Source organism: Colossoma macropomum, unplaced genomic scaffold (genome assembly GCF_904425465.1).
Source record: "Colossoma macropomum unplaced genomic scaffold, Colossoma_macropomum, whole genome shotgun sequence".
In the NCBI taxonomy this organism is placed as follows: domain Eukaryota; kingdom Metazoa; phylum Chordata; class Actinopteri; order Characiformes; family Serrasalmidae; genus Colossoma; species Colossoma macropomum.
The window spans coordinates 12869121-12883396 of NW_023494808.1; the positions used below are offsets into that span (position 1 = coordinate 12869121).

General features: G+C 39.7%; 3 protein-coding genes across 3 annotated transcripts; 2 read left to right on the forward strand and 1 right to left on the reverse strand.

Annotated features, from left to right (window-relative positions):
• Positions 1 to 3655, forward strand: fga (fibrinogen alpha chain). Its single transcript, XM_036557750.1, has 6 exons — positions 1 to 238; positions 402 to 521; positions 662 to 845; positions 1021 to 1166; positions 1557 to 2457; positions 2802 to 3655. Exons 1-6 carry the CDS (start codon positions 137 to 139, stop codon positions 3497 to 3499), a joined length of 2151 nt encoding a protein of 716 aa, XP_036413643.1. The 5' UTR covers positions 1 to 136; the 3' UTR covers positions 3500 to 3655.
• Positions 3656 to 4124: 469 nt separating this feature from the next.
• LOC118798325 (fibrinogen alpha chain) lies at positions 4125 to 7098 on the forward strand. Its single transcript, XM_036557752.1, has 4 exons — positions 4125 to 4322; positions 4637 to 4820; positions 5042 to 5187; positions 6112 to 7098. Exons 1-4 carry the CDS (start codon positions 4158 to 4160, stop codon positions 6406 to 6408), a joined length of 792 nt encoding a protein of 263 aa, XP_036413645.1. The 5' UTR covers positions 4125 to 4157; the 3' UTR covers positions 6409 to 7098.
• A 1568-nt stretch (positions 7099 to 8666) lies between these two features.
• fgb (fibrinogen beta chain) lies at positions 8667 to 12742 on the reverse strand. Its single transcript, XM_036557751.1, has 8 exons — positions 12537 to 12742; positions 12401 to 12421; positions 11943 to 12140; positions 11049 to 11232; positions 10046 to 10387; positions 9758 to 9880; positions 9340 to 9625; positions 8667 to 9238 (listed from the first exon to the last, which is right to left on the reverse strand). The coding sequence occupies exons 1-8, from the start codon at positions 12615 to 12617 to the stop codon at positions 9010 to 9012; spliced, it is 1464 nt and encodes a 487-aa protein (XP_036413644.1). The 5' UTR covers positions 12618 to 12742; the 3' UTR covers positions 8667 to 9009.
• Between the last annotated feature and the right edge of the window lie 1534 nt (positions 12743 to 14276).

Sequence of the window (14276 nt, forward strand, 5' to 3'; positions counted from 1 at the left end):
CTCCCCCTTTGGTAAGATACACAAAATCTTATGCATGCTTGTCAATCATTCACCACATGTGGACGTTGCGAGCCTGATGACTGTGATTAGTCAATAATGAGTCAGGGTGTTGATCAATCAGAAGGATTCATATGGGATGTGCTGTGTGTGGGGACAGTCAGTAGTCCACAGAGAGAAAGCAAAGATGAAGCTTCAGCACTCGCTTTTCTACCTGTGTGTTGTTGTTTCCACCGCCTTGGTAAGTGAATACTGTGTATGCTAGCTTTCTTTTCAGTTTATAAATCTAAAAGCTTATTAGATAAATCTGAAAGTAACCAGAAACAAGAAGCAATTATTCTTATTACTCAGTGCAGTCACTATGTCCAGACATACTTTCTTGAATTGAGCTTTCTGTCTTGCAGTCCCAGGAGGAAACACCGCAGGTTCTTAACCCCAGAGGTGCCCGTCCCATCGAGCACGGTTACAAGACAGAGAAATGTGCTTCAGAAAAGGAATGGCCTTTCTGCACTGACGATGACTGGGTATGGGCTGTGATCACTCTCCTGGCTTTTATGAAAAATAGCATAAAAGAACTGATCTCCTTACTACTTGCTTTCAGATTGAAAAACAAGTGTATCTGAAGTCATTTTCAAGTCTCTTTTTTGCTTCATGCTCATCTTAGGGTAGAAAATGTCCTTCTGGCTGCCGGATTCAAGGCCTCCTGGATAAAACCGACCTTGGGTTCCTCAAAAAGATTGAGAAAATCCAGAAGCTACTAGAAGACGGAAGAAGAATGCACCGATCTGCTGACCAGGTCTCCAAGGATACCTACACCTACTTAAGAGAGCGTCTTCTCTCCAGTGCAGGTATGTATGTTATCTCTTGCCTGCCTAGAAAAGCAATTGATTTAATGAATAACATAGCGGGTTTAAATCTTACTTAAAATATTTTTAAGTTTAGAAAATTAAATAGAAGCTCAACTGAAAGACTGTGCTGCAAAGACAAGCCAGTCAAAGATTTCCTTGTGTCCTTCCTTTTCAGGTAACGATAACAGGTATGTGGACTTGGCCGAGCAGCTGAGGCAGAGGATTGTTGAGATGAAGATTAAAATCGACCGTCAGCTCAGGGTGCTGGAAGCTTTGAAGTCTCAAGTGAAAAACCAGGTCATCGCCATGCAGCGCCTGGAGGTGAGACGAGTACAATGAAGGGTAGAATTCATGGAAAATCTGTAAAATCTTTAAATAATCAGCCCAATTTTATTCCAATTTGGAGAAAGAATAGTTCATAGCAGTCACTGTGTTGAAAATTATTCTCTACTACATTTCCATCTTTGTGGATTAGGGGTTTATTATTAAAAAAGTAACGATAATTCGTGATTCTGGCTTCTTGTCTGTAGACGTTGTGGTCCTTGCCGTGATTTAGCAGGGTCCTAAACCATTAATGTTCATTTAACTTGATGATTTCATACTTTCCTTAATTGTGGAATATATTGCACAAATTATCTTTAGGAGACTGAAACAGGAAAGCCTTATTTATAAAGGTCAAAATGTTCATGTTATGCTTCATTCTTCGTACAGGTTGACATTGACATCAAGCTGCGCAGTTGCAAGGGCTCATGTGCAAGCTATGCTGAATTCTCTGTGGACAAGGAGAGTTACGTGGCACTGGACAAGCAGATGGAACGCCTGGACACTGTGCGTGTTCAAAGTGTAGAGACCGTTAGTTCCCTGAGGGTCATGAAGAGCAGGCCGATGAAGGATGTAGTCCTGCCCTCCGTCTACAAGGCTGGAGTGCCTGGCGCAGAGCGAGCCGAGCAGAGGAAGCCCCTATTTACCGATGTGGGTCAGTTGAAGCTCTCTCTGGAGGCTGAGGGTTCCACCGCAGAATCGGCTGCAACCGTCAGCAAAGTCCCTACAGGTACAGGCCCAGTTGCGCCCTCCACTTCACATGTCACCTGCACCAAGACGGTGCGCAAAGTGGTGACCCACACTAAAGACGGTGTTCAGGAGAAGTATGAAACAGTGAGCACTGGGCCCGGGTGTGAAACCCTTCAAACACTAGGTATTTCTGACAGACAACTTTTCACGTCAGCCAAGGAGGGTAAAGACCTGACCGGTGACAGCTTCGCTGTGAAAGTGAGTGATGGAGATTCGAAGTCCATCACTACATTTAGCCGTGGTGAAGCTGACCTGGGAGGGTTTGGCGGAGACTTCTTTAAGGACCTGGGCACTGGCACCCAGGACCGTAAGTTCTCCTCATCCTCCTCTTCTTCCTCATCCTTCTCCTCTTCCAAAACCATCTTGACTGGTGGAAGCAAGGGTTTCACCTCAAAGTCCATCTTGTCCACCTTCTCGCCGCTTGATTTTGGGGATGATCTTGGGGCATTCATTCGCGGTGATGTGGAAGACGATGTTCCCGACATTCAAGCGCGGAGTGTGAAGCCCAGAGACGAGCGCAAGTCTGGTTATGTTGGCGGAGGTACATTTGAGTGACACTCTTTCACCTCTACCAGCATTCATATAAGTGAACCATTTATAAAAGAAAACAGTGGTTTAGATAGTAGTCAAACAAGAAAGCATTGGCTAGAGTAACTTTTCAATTACAAAAATGCAATCATTGAAAAAAAAAAAGTTTGGTCTGCAATGTTTGTATACATATATTCTGTCCTAAAAGTTCTGTAAAATTTGAAAAAGATATTGGGTGTAGTCATAAGCTGTTAATGAAGGAAGAGTGCAGGTTCTTACATTTGAGGGAATATTAACATTGGAGCAAGTTTGGAGTGCAGCTTTGCGCTAATCCGCAGGTTTGTAATCTTCTTTCAGATTGCGTTGATATCCTGCAGAACCATGCCACGGGTGGTCAGAGCGGCCTGTTCAAATTAAAGCCAGCTGGTTTGGACGAGGTAGTGGAGGTTTACTGTGACCAGGTCACAGGTCTGGGGGGCTGGGTTCTGGTCCAGCAGAGGGAGGACGGGTCAGTTAACTTCAATCGCACTTGGGAGGAGTACCGGGTTGGCTTTGGCAAGGTAGACAGGCAAGGGAGGGGTGAGTTTTGGATCGGGAACCATGTCCTGCATCTCCTCACTCAGACAGAGTGTCTACTGAGAGTGGAGCTGCAGGACTGGGAAGGCAAGGAAGCTTATGCCGAATACAGCATCAAAGTGGGCCCGGAAGCAGAGGGTTTCCGTCTAAGTGTATCATCTTATACAGGGGATGCAGGGGACGCACTTGTGCAGGGACATTCTAACATGGGTTCCTTCCTTTCACATGCTGGTATGAAGTTCAGTACCTTTGACAGGGACAATGACAAGTGGGAGGAGAACTGTGCAGAGATGTATGGAGGTGGCTGGTGGTACAATAACTGCCAATCAGCCAACCTTAATGGGATATACTATAAGGGGGGGCAGTATGATCCTGGTAGCAAAGTCCCCTATGAGATAGAGAATGGCATTGTGTGGCTGCCTTTCAAACCAGCCGATTATTCCCTTCAAGTGGTTAGAATGATGATTAGACCGCTCTGACCTCCCAAAGAATGAGGGAAGAAAAGAGGACAGGTAGAAGTCACTTCTTGGGACTTTTCCAGCTTGATGTTATGTATTTTAAAGCACAATGTCACAATGTAAAATGTTACACAACCAAATGACCTCATGTTTTCAATAAAAAATGTGTTCACTTCACTCTGCTTCCTTTCTTTATTTGACAACATCCATCTATATATTCTTACATCAATCTTAACCTGTATATACATACATTTTTGTACTACCACAGCCTCTTACCACTACAGTTTCACAATGTGGTATTACTGAACACGTGAATAAACAAATAAAAAAAAACTTCAGATGACCATCAAGTCCTACCAGACATCTCCCACCAGATATTCCACCGCCACAATGACAAAGCCTTCAGTTCTATCCGCACATTTTGTTTTGTATGTTAAGCTAAGGCAAAACACCTTTAATACAATTTTAATAACAGTTAATCTCTCATATAATCTAGATAAGCTCCTCCAAAAACAACACTTATCATTAGTGTCTTGGCAGTTTATTCGATCGACCCTTGAGATGAATTCATAACAGTAAACTGAATCTACCTTAAATGCATATATACATATATCTATATATATATATATATATATATATATATATATATGCTCTGAATAAATGTATCCATTTGTAGATCATGTTCAAAATGCTACTTAGCGTGAAATTTTGTGTTTTGTGTGTTTCAGTGTGTGAATCTAAGCAGTCAGTTAATTCCCAAAAACGACCCAGTACCTTTGGTCACCAAAGAAGATTTGAACAGTGTCCAGTGAGCAAATACCCGATGTGTACTGATGAGGAGGAGGTGAGTTTGAACAGTAATATCCTAAAAAGATCAGGGTCCATATTTATCAAGTGTCTGACAGTAAAAAGTGCTGGTTTAAGATTAGTTGACCATTTGTTCATATTAAACTCACTAGTATTTAAGAGGCAAAACCAGAAAATTACTGAAAATGGTATAAAGTATGAATTATATTGAAGAAAGTGCCATTAAATATTGTATTATCTCCTTGTGAAGTAGTTTATAGGTAAAAATAAGCATTTTTAAAAGTTCTGTTCTGACTGGTACTGTCTAAAATTCTCTGGCGTCTACAACATTTCCATGCTCTTTGTCTGCAGGAGAATAAATGCCCATCAGGCTGTCGACTACAGGGTCTCATTGATAAGGAGGAGGACGACATTTATGCTCGCCTCAGCAAAATCTGTGAAAAGATTCACCAATGCAAGAGCACAACTTTACCTACGATGCTTAAAAGTGCACAGTTCTACGAAGCACAAAGGAAGATTATCATCAAAACATACAGTGTGTAAATATTTTCATATTAATTTGAATGACTTTTAATTGAAGTAAAACTGCATACAATGTACAAAAACTACATTATGGGTCAGTTTTACCAGGATTAAGCCTAGCACCAGTCTTGAACCCTGTCCAGGAAACCCACCATAAACATTATCAGTACAGCTACTTTTAATGAATTCTGAAGGTTTTGTTAAAGTCTCAATCAAAGCTAATTCTGTTTGCAGTGGAAGAACTGAGGTACGCTGAGGTTGCTGAGAGACTTTACAGGAACCTGACGCTGTTATGGAAGAAGTCCTCCAAGCTCTCCAGTGATCTTCAGAGGTACCACAGTCAGATCTTGGATCAGATAACTGAGATGCGCCGTCTTGAGGTATGAGCCCAATTTAAAGGCAACGGGTCTAAAATTTTCTGTATGTTTCAAACGGCTCTTAATAAAGCTGCTCAACCTAAAATCTAATCTACACATTCCTGAAAGGGGGGAGGAGGTGCACACTTAGAAAAGATGGTTCTTCAAGGGTTCTTTAGTAAAGGTGATGGTTCTATTTTGAATCATAGAGTTCTAGATAAAACCATTTCCTGCTTAAATTGTTCTTTGCATGGTGAAATGGTATATACACTCTTTAAAATGATAGTTCTTTAAGGGTTCTTTAGTAAAGAAAATGGTGCTATATAAAACCATTAACAATCAAAAAACTGCATGATTAAAGTGGTCTTTGCATCGCAAAAGGTTTCTTCAGATTGTTGGAGATTGTGCTATAGATGGTTCCCTACAGAACCTTTTTGAAAAGGGTCCTCTATAGCACCAAAAAGGGTTCTTCTGTTGTTATGATGTCAAACTTGGTACAATAGCAGAACCCTTTTTGGTGCAATATAGAACTTTTTTGGTGGTATGGTGTTGTGGCCAAAGAATATTGGTCCAAAAATGAAGTTTTCTTCTTTAGTCCTTTGGTTTAGTGTTCTAGATAACCACACACTTGAAAATGTGTGAAGTTGTTAAATGATGGCACTGTATGACACACTGTTATCTGCATGGCTTGGCTTATTGATTTGAAGTAAGGGGCAAATTTGTTTAAATCAGATTTTTGGCCAACCCGTTACTTTACGGGAGCCATATGTGTAGCTTAAATCATTAACATACGTTAATATAAGTTAAAATTGCTGATAATGTAGTTACATAAATTTGGACCAATGTGTAGCAAAAACTGTCCATGTCAGGCTCTTCTCTGTTTAGTCAAAGTTAAAATTCAACTTTCAGTTTGATTTGACTTGTTTGTGTCTTCGGTTTGGGCTTTAGGTGGACATTGACATTAAACTACGTGCATGCAAAGGGTCATGCAAGCAAACCTTTGATCACACCATTGATCACGAAGCTTTCAAAGCCATGGAGGACAGCATGGCCAGATTTGACTTGCTCTCCATGAGCCAAAAAACATTTACCGCGGACAAAAAGGTCAAACTGCAGTCTGTTGTTCGACCTCCCATGTCTCTTGCATATCGAAAAATCCCCCTGGTGCACGCCAAGCTCCTGACAAAGTTTGAGGACACTGAGCAAAACCAAGTGGTCATGGATGAGCTTTTACAGGATATCTGAAATTCAGATGGAGAAGCAACATCATAAAGGCATTTGCATTTTCACTGGACTTTACTTGCACCAAGGCTAGAAGCAATTTAGCCTTGTTCGGGTGAAAATTGGGAAAAAGAAGACAAAAATCATGTGGGGTGTTCAAAACAGTCATATTTATCCATAAATATAATAGATACACAACACTGTATGCATTCAGTACAATGCTCATCATGATAACTATATGGCCATCAACACAGCAATGCCATTGTTTTCATATTTGATTGTTTCCTTTGTGCTTAAATAACAGAAGCACCTTGTATTAGTAGTATGTTTTGTCAAGAGAACACACTTCTGCACATCTTGATGAATAATTACTGTTTATTTGCTGAATTTAACATGTTGGGGATTAAAGAACATGAAATTTTGCCTATTTTCTCAATATGTTAAATAAATAGAAATTGTGCTCTAAAATCTGCAGAAAATGCATATTTATGTGTTCACTGTACAGGATATGTTAACTTATTTTCACTTGGAAAACTCTCAAAACTTTAGTTTGACCAGGGGTGCATACAACTGTATATCAAGAAAAACAGTGATTCTAAACTTTTGAATGGTAGTTCAATCAACCTAATTTGTAATGTCAGTACTAATAGGATGTCACAATTCACCACTGTGATCACTACTGAACTAAAATAAAGTAACGCTATATGAAATGAGTGATAATGTCTTGTATTATTTCTGCCAGAAAGTGGTTCTTAGTATTGATTTTACAGATGTATTATCTGTAAAAGTGTAGGACTCAGTCAGTTGTACTTGCTCAAACACATGAGGCACAGAATATGTTTCATGTGTGAAGCTCAGTGAAGGTATTCAAGAGCCATATGTGTAACTTAAAAGTAAAAAAAAAACAGATGTGTTGACATCTTTACATTTTATAATGTAGTTACATATATTTGTACTAATGTTTAGCAATTTTTATGATCTGCAGAATTGCACCTGTGTGGTGTTCATGCCCCAAAAAGGTCTATTTCTTTTGTTTGATGTTCATTTGCCTTTTCTGTGCTTAATATTCTTCTCTCCCATTACAAAAACACCTCAGTGTAACTGCTGGACAGAAAATAGTCCACCAACCAAACATATCCAGCCAACAGAATCTTGTGACCACTGATGAAGAACTGGAGCAGGGGTCCTCAATCCTGGTCCTGGAGAGTTCAGATCCAACACACTAAAAGGCCTTCATTACCTGGATCAGGTGTGACAGATAAGAGCTGAAGCTAAACTCTGCAGGGTGGTAGATCTCCAGCATCAGGAGTGGGCAGCCATGGACTAGAGAATGGCTAACACAAACTGTGCAGCAACAGATGAGCTACCATCTCTGACTTTACATCTAAAAGGTCTACCAACAAGGTAGATATGTCTAACAGAGTGGGCAGTGAGTGGACAAAGTGTTTAAAAACTCCAACAGCACTGCTGTGCCTGATCCACTCATTCCAGCACAACACACACTGACAAGCCACCGTGCAGTGCTGATAATTATCCACCACCCTAATAATACCTGCTCTGTGGCAGTTCTGTGAGGGTCCTGACCATTAAAGAACAGGGTGAAAAAGGGATAAAAGAGTATGCAGAGAAGCAGATGGACTACAGTCTGCAGTTGTAGAACTACAAAGTGCACATATTTGGTAAGAGGACCTGATAAAACAAAGAATGTAGACACCAGGTAGGTGTACTTAATGAAGTGGCTGGTCAGTGTATAGACAGATCTAGCCAGAACGGTGAGATGTTCACTCTCACTTAGCCTAAGCAGCATGAGCACAAGCCTCATTGCACTGCTGCTTGTTATGTTCATGTACAGTCCTGTTTAAAAAATGGGCCGAGCCAATATTGGCAAAACGTTTTTTTAATGTTTAGAGCAACAAACCATTAAACAAATAGATAAAGCAACTTAGTATTGGATAAATGTTCCCTTTTTTTTAAATGTTGATGTCTTGTGGGTAAACTTGCAGACAGCCTTTTAGTCAGTATTGTTCTACTCAGCATTGATGACTTGAGACAGTTTAAATACACTGCAGACCTAGACTGTGTTTAATGTGAGACCAAATATTCTCTATAGCAGGGGTCAGCAACATGCGGCTCCAAAGTGATGTTATTTTGTTTATTTAGAAGCTAGAGTAAAAAACTGCACTGAACAAGACAAAAACAATTATAGGTCATAATATTGCAAATTCTGGTTGATTTTGAGAAAAGTACCTGTGTGCAATAATGAAATACAACTGAAGACAAGATATCATTGTAGGTTAACTTTAATGAGAACTTCATAGACCACATTTGTCCTTCAGGTTTCGTACAGGATGTTGAGATTACATCATATTCAAACAATACACTGTACTCATAATACACAACATTTTTCCCATAAGCAGCTTCTTTTTACACTTTCAAAGAGGAGCCAAACAAAGTTGTTTGGTGGTTTTGTTTTATAATTTTATTTCCACAATGTCTTTTTCTTCTTCTTATAATTGTGCTTTATTATTATCCTCAGATTTGACCATGAGTAGCACTGTGATGAAAGACAAAACTTTAGGACAAGCTAGAGTCTCATTTCAGTTATTTACAAACAACAGGACTTTATCAATCTGTAAAGAAAGGTCTGATCTTCATGCTGATGGCCTTAAGTGAGTACCATGAGCCCTTCCAGTTCATCCATACAACACCGTCATCTGTTCCATGTTTTGCCATGTACTTTGTGTAGGCACCACCCCAGTAGTATCGGCCATTGGGATTGGCTGAGTGGCACTGATTGTACCACCATCCACCACCATCTTCTTTTGAACATTGTTTAGAAGGATCGCCAGGTACCCTATACATGTAGAAGAGTACATACATCAGTATTCATCATTACATGCGACCTACACACAACTGACACAGCTGTAGCATAACCAATGATTTCCCTGTACTCACCATCTGTCATTGTCTCTGTCATATGTGCTAAACATCATGCCGTTGTGGATGGTCATGGTGCGGTTTTCACCAAACAGTGCCTTCGCTCCTTCTAGGAATGTGTTTCCAGCTGTGCCTGAGTACTTGTCCACTGCCAAGATATAGTTTGAAGGCTCCCCTTGCACAGTGAACTGCTGGTATCGGGCATAAACCTTAGCACCTGTCCAGTCTTGCATTTCAATCAGGATTTCAGTCGGGCCTGTCTTGGTCAGGTGACTGATACGGTCATTACCCAGCCAGTACTCACCTAAGTTGTCAAACGGACATGGTTACAGTAAAAAATTGTGATGTGTAATAAAACAAACACTAACAGGAATGTATCAAAACAAAAAGGCTAAACAAATAAATGATTTGTTATAACGCATAAGCATTGTCTTACCAGGAGTTTCGCAGTAACCTTTCCCAACGTCAAAGGCAATATTTCCGAAACCTCTCTTGTAGTCATCCCAACGCCTGCCAAAGTCCACGCTACCATCCAAACGGCTTTGGACAAGCAGCCAGCCTGAGAAAAAAAAGAGATGATCAAAAGTTATATGCTAAAATCACCTTTGGTTCCCTAAGAAAGCTTCCTAAGGCATCGCTCCAAAGAGCCCTTTTGCTACCTTTCGTTTCAGGGGGTACTGTGAATGAATGGACAGAAAGACAAAGAACATGAAAGCACACATACCTCCATCTTGGGTTGTCTGGTCACAGTAGACCTTGTAAGGTGTTTGTGAGGGCTCTGGCCGCACGAGGTACATCTGAGATGCTTCTCCTCCCTTCCGGAAGATGTCCTCACAGTCTTTCCCAGAAACCACAGGAATTGGGCATGAGACTTTGCACGGTTCTGCACACTTGTCCCTCTGGGCGATGATTGCCTTCTCAATGCGCTGGATCTTGTCCCTAATCTTCTCCAGGACACCCTGTAGGATCTTAATGTTCTGAGGAAAGGTGACATCTATAGCCTCCTTTACATAGGCATGCTGAACCTCCAGGTCATCTGTGTATTGGCTAACCAGTTGGCCATTACCTAAGGGGATACAGGTCACAAAATACATGATTTGCTCTTAATACTAGCTAGGAAAACATATAAAATTAAACATGTATATAGAATATGCAGCAGCTTGGCCCAAAATGTCCTGAATCCTCATGAATAACCTATCAATGAATAGGCATCAGGAAACAATACAAATTGTGCATTTAGTGCTTCAGATTTCCAGAGCCATGGGGATTCGTTAGTCTATTTTTTCTAGTAGTACAATTAATGACACTAATTATTTGATTTTTATATGTGTTTGACATTTGCTTTGCCCTCTAAGTTCATATGAGATGTAAATGAAGCATATTTATTAGCAAAAAGGAAATCAAATTAAAATGTATCTGCAGTGAGCCATGTCTGATGAAATGAATGAAAACTGTCAATTAAATAATGAGCAACCGCACATCACTGGCTATCCTATGTCAAAATCCTGTATACAGTCTCAGCAATGCAATGCACAAATTATTGGAGCTGCTGTTGATTCATTTTGAACCAATCTAAAAATATGACATAAAAAACTGTATTACAATTCAATAGTTTCTAAATGAGTTGTTTCTAAACAAGAATTATTGTTTTGGGATCTGTTCATTTTGCACTGCATACTTTAGGCCAAGGCTTGGCCAAGACTCAACAAATGTTACTGTGCCCATACCATCACTGATTTTCTGCCTCTCCGTGACCTCTGTAGTCATGTCTGTCACATATCTGTAAACAGAGTTTGAGGTCTGAGACAGAGCGTCCACTTCTCTCTTCAGCTGGGCCACGGTTGGCTTAACGTTACGTTCCTGCTTCAGCAAAGTTGTTTTCAGTTCACAGCCTGTAGGACACAGCACACCCTATGGAGGAAGAAAAAGAAGTCAAACAAAAAAAAAGAGAGGTCTCCCAGAGATCTACCTTTTACACAGTCCGAATATACAATGTGCATGACACCTTCAGAAAACGCTGGTCAGCTGGATCTGGCATGTTAAACTAGGCTTTGAACTTAACTCGGCAAGAAGCCGGTTTCTAGGAGGTGGTTTGGTGAACTCTGATTTACCAGCCAGTCATTTTTAAAACCTTTAGAAATGTATTAAGTCTAATAGATGATCTGGGTTTAAGGTGTATTTCAGTATCAGCAAGTCAATGTAATTTTAGACTTTTAGACTACAAAATGTGTCATTTAGCAATGCAATTGTAAACTTAAAGATAGACTGTAATTAGTGGCCATGTTACACTTTGGTATAAACAAGCTTTAAGTTTAAGCCTCTAGAGAAAAGTGGGGCCATGAAATGGTGCTGTTATAAACAGAATGAACCTATGAATAAGTTGAGTAGTAGATGTGCTTTCCATTCGGGTTAGTGTTTATAAACTTTGTAGTTTGGCCGGTCCCTAGGTAAGCATTCATTTAATCAATATCACATGCATAAGATGTGCATGTGACAATTATTTCGATCTACTCCAATTTTAAAATCAAAGTTAAAGTAATGTACTTAATAAATGAACAAAAATTAATTCATATCCTTTGTACTTGCTCATAATCATTAGCAAGAAACGCTAACGATCGTACCATTGTCTCAGAAGCATGGATACATCCGCCATGGTCTGGCTGCTCTTCCTTCTCCTCCTGAGGTTGTCCTGTTGGTGCAGCTGTGGGTCGCGCTCTGTAACGGCCACGTCCACTAACTGGAGGTGGAGCAGCAACAGGTATGTAGGATTCCCCTCTACTAACAGGCCGATGGCCCCGAGGATCTATCGCTTCTTTGGGCTAAGGAAGAGAGAGAAAACAGTATTCAAGTGGTGAACTGAAAACCTGTTAACAAAACACATTGGCCCTGCTTTCCCTGAAGTGTGAACATGTTTTCCATTCTTCTAAATTATCCTCCTTTCTAATTATGTGGCATATAAGAGATCAGGTTGAAAAGTATAAAGTGGTACTTCCATTATACCAAAGAACCTGTTAAAAGTGCAGTTTAACTTTGAGTTATTCTGTTCTGTTCCACTGTAGCTTTAAAAAAACAGACTTACTGCTGGTGTAGGTTTTGCCTCCTGTGACAGAAAGAAAGGAAAAAAAGTTAGATTTATAGAATGCTGATGAAAAAAGTGACTATTTTAATTCTGACCCTAAAGAAAGGGATAAATAACCACAAAGAAAACTACCTACCGCATCGTAATCGTCATAATCTTCTTTACCCTGAGCCAGGGCTCCACCGACACATAGACAAAGTAACAGAAGAATCTTCATACTTGAAAGCAAGACACATAAACGGTGATTGTAGTCCTGCTGTTTAGTTGTACATCATTCCATGCTTCACTCCATGTATTTATATCTGGTATTCCCTGGCCAATCCCCCCAAAAAACCCTCCTCACCGTGATACAGCTATTGGAGGAACTGAAAGGATAATGGTTAATTGTTAACTCAAGAGAGCTCAGTATGAGCAATAAGGTTAGAGACTCATTTTTGGGAAATGTGGTGACATTTCTGTGGCGCAATGTGAATTCCGCATACGCATGTACATTGATTATTGTGTAAAACTGCTTAAATGTGTATCTAAAGGGAAAACATTTGTAAACTACTATGCTAAAGACATAAATTCATGCAAAACTCAAATCATTGGACTGTACAATTTGTGTGGGAAATGCTGCTCATTTGCATTTTAAAAACATGAAGGGTCCTAAATGGTTCTTGGCTTAGACTTGGACATACAGGCCTTGGGTCTAGGTAAATATCGTTGCTGTCCAAAAAAAAAAAAATGTCTCCATTTTTTTGCAATTTTTATTTTTCTGCAGAATATGGGCTCAGCAGCTGCCCTTTACATTGTGTGGTAATTTCATGATGATTGGACCAATAGAAATGCTCCTAAACTGCTTTGAATAAAATCTCTTTACATTAATTTACACTGAAGGTAAAGAACGTTTTTGCCTTTTCTTGTAAAGTTACTATTTGGGATATACTTGTTTTTCTTTGGCCAGCGATGATATGTAATTGGTATAGAACTTCCAATAAATGGAAGTTCTTTTTAAAGTTATTCACAATTGCACAATGTTGTTTTAAATATCATCAGCTGAAAGGTTCTTCAGTGGCATCAATCAATGGCATCAATCCAGGGCACCTTTATTTTTAATTGCAACACTGAAAGATGAAGTCTTTTGTGTTTACATATCTGCAAAAAATATACAATTGGTGAAAATAATTCAGCTGAATTGATGCACTTGCTAAAAGTGATCACGCATGCATGCTTCATTTGTGGTTACAAAGTGTGCACTTGTTTCTGTCCTTGACTTGTAGTCAGAGACGTGGGCGGTAAATGGAACAGATGAATATTTATCAGGCAAACATGCTGACCTAACAACAAACATTGATTCACCTACTGAATCATCAATCTGAACCCAGCTAACGAGTGAAGAGCCTCAATACCAGTAAAGACAACTATGAGACAGCAGGTAAAAGAACACAAGCACCTATTTTGGATAAACCGTACCAGTTCAGTTTTGGTTATTCATGACAATGAATGGCTTCTAAAACTCTGACTTGTATATTGTTCAATCATTTCATTCCACAGTTGAAAGCTTAGTTAGTGGTACATGTGTTGGGAGGGTTACAGATTCCTAATTACCTGTTTAAAAATGTCATTTGTAACCTGATCCACAAGATTACTACATTAAAGTAACGTAATCTAATTATTTCCCATTATTTTTGGATTACTTGTTATTTTAAAACATTATATATTTAAATGAATACCAGAGAAAATCCATTTCAGCAGGATGACCTCCTAACAGATAAACAGACATGCACAGAAACAATGTAGGTGATACATGATAGTCTGTGCTTAATGTGTGCTCTACGTCCATTTGGAAATGTCATTAAATATATTGCTGGAGTTAATCAGGGAGTCTAGCAAG

Bases quoted from the DNA above. Each gene is read 5' to 3' on its own strand.
- fga (XM_036557750.1), top strand. From the start codon at position 137: ATGTGCTGTGTGTGGGGACAGTCAGTAGTCCACAGAGAGAAAGCAAAG. The intron at 846-1,020 runs GTATGTATGTTA...CTTCCTTTTCAG, and splicing joins GCGTCTTCTCTCCAGTGCAG to GTAACGATAACAGGTATGTG. The intron at 2,458-2,801 runs GTACATTTGAGT...ATCTTCTTTCAG, and splicing joins GTCTGGTTATGTTGGCGGAG to ATTGCGTTGATATCCTGCAG.
- LOC118798325 (XM_036557752.1), top strand. From the start codon at position 4,158: ATGTTCAAAATGCTACTTAGCGTGAAATTTTGTGTTTTGTGTGTTTCA. The intron at 4,821-5,041 runs GTGTGTAAATAT...TTCTGTTTGCAG, and splicing joins GATTATCATCAAAACATACA to TGGAAGAACTGAGGTACGCT. The intron at 5,188-6,111 runs GTATGAGCCCAA...TTTGGGCTTTAG, and splicing joins CTGAGATGCGCCGTCTTGAG to GTGGACATTGACATTAAACT.
- fgb (XM_036557751.1), bottom strand. From the start codon at position 12,617: ATGAAGATTCTTCTGTTACTTTGTCTATGTGTCGGTGGAGCCCTGGCT. The intron at 9,881-10,045 runs GTATGTGTGCTT...TTTTTTTCTCAG, and splicing joins CCAGACAACCCAAGATGGAG to GCTGGCTGCTTGTCCAAAGC. The intron at 9,626-9,757 runs GTAAGACAATGC...TTGACAACTTAG, and splicing joins AGGTTACTGCGAAACTCCTG to GTGAGTACTGGCTGGGTAAT.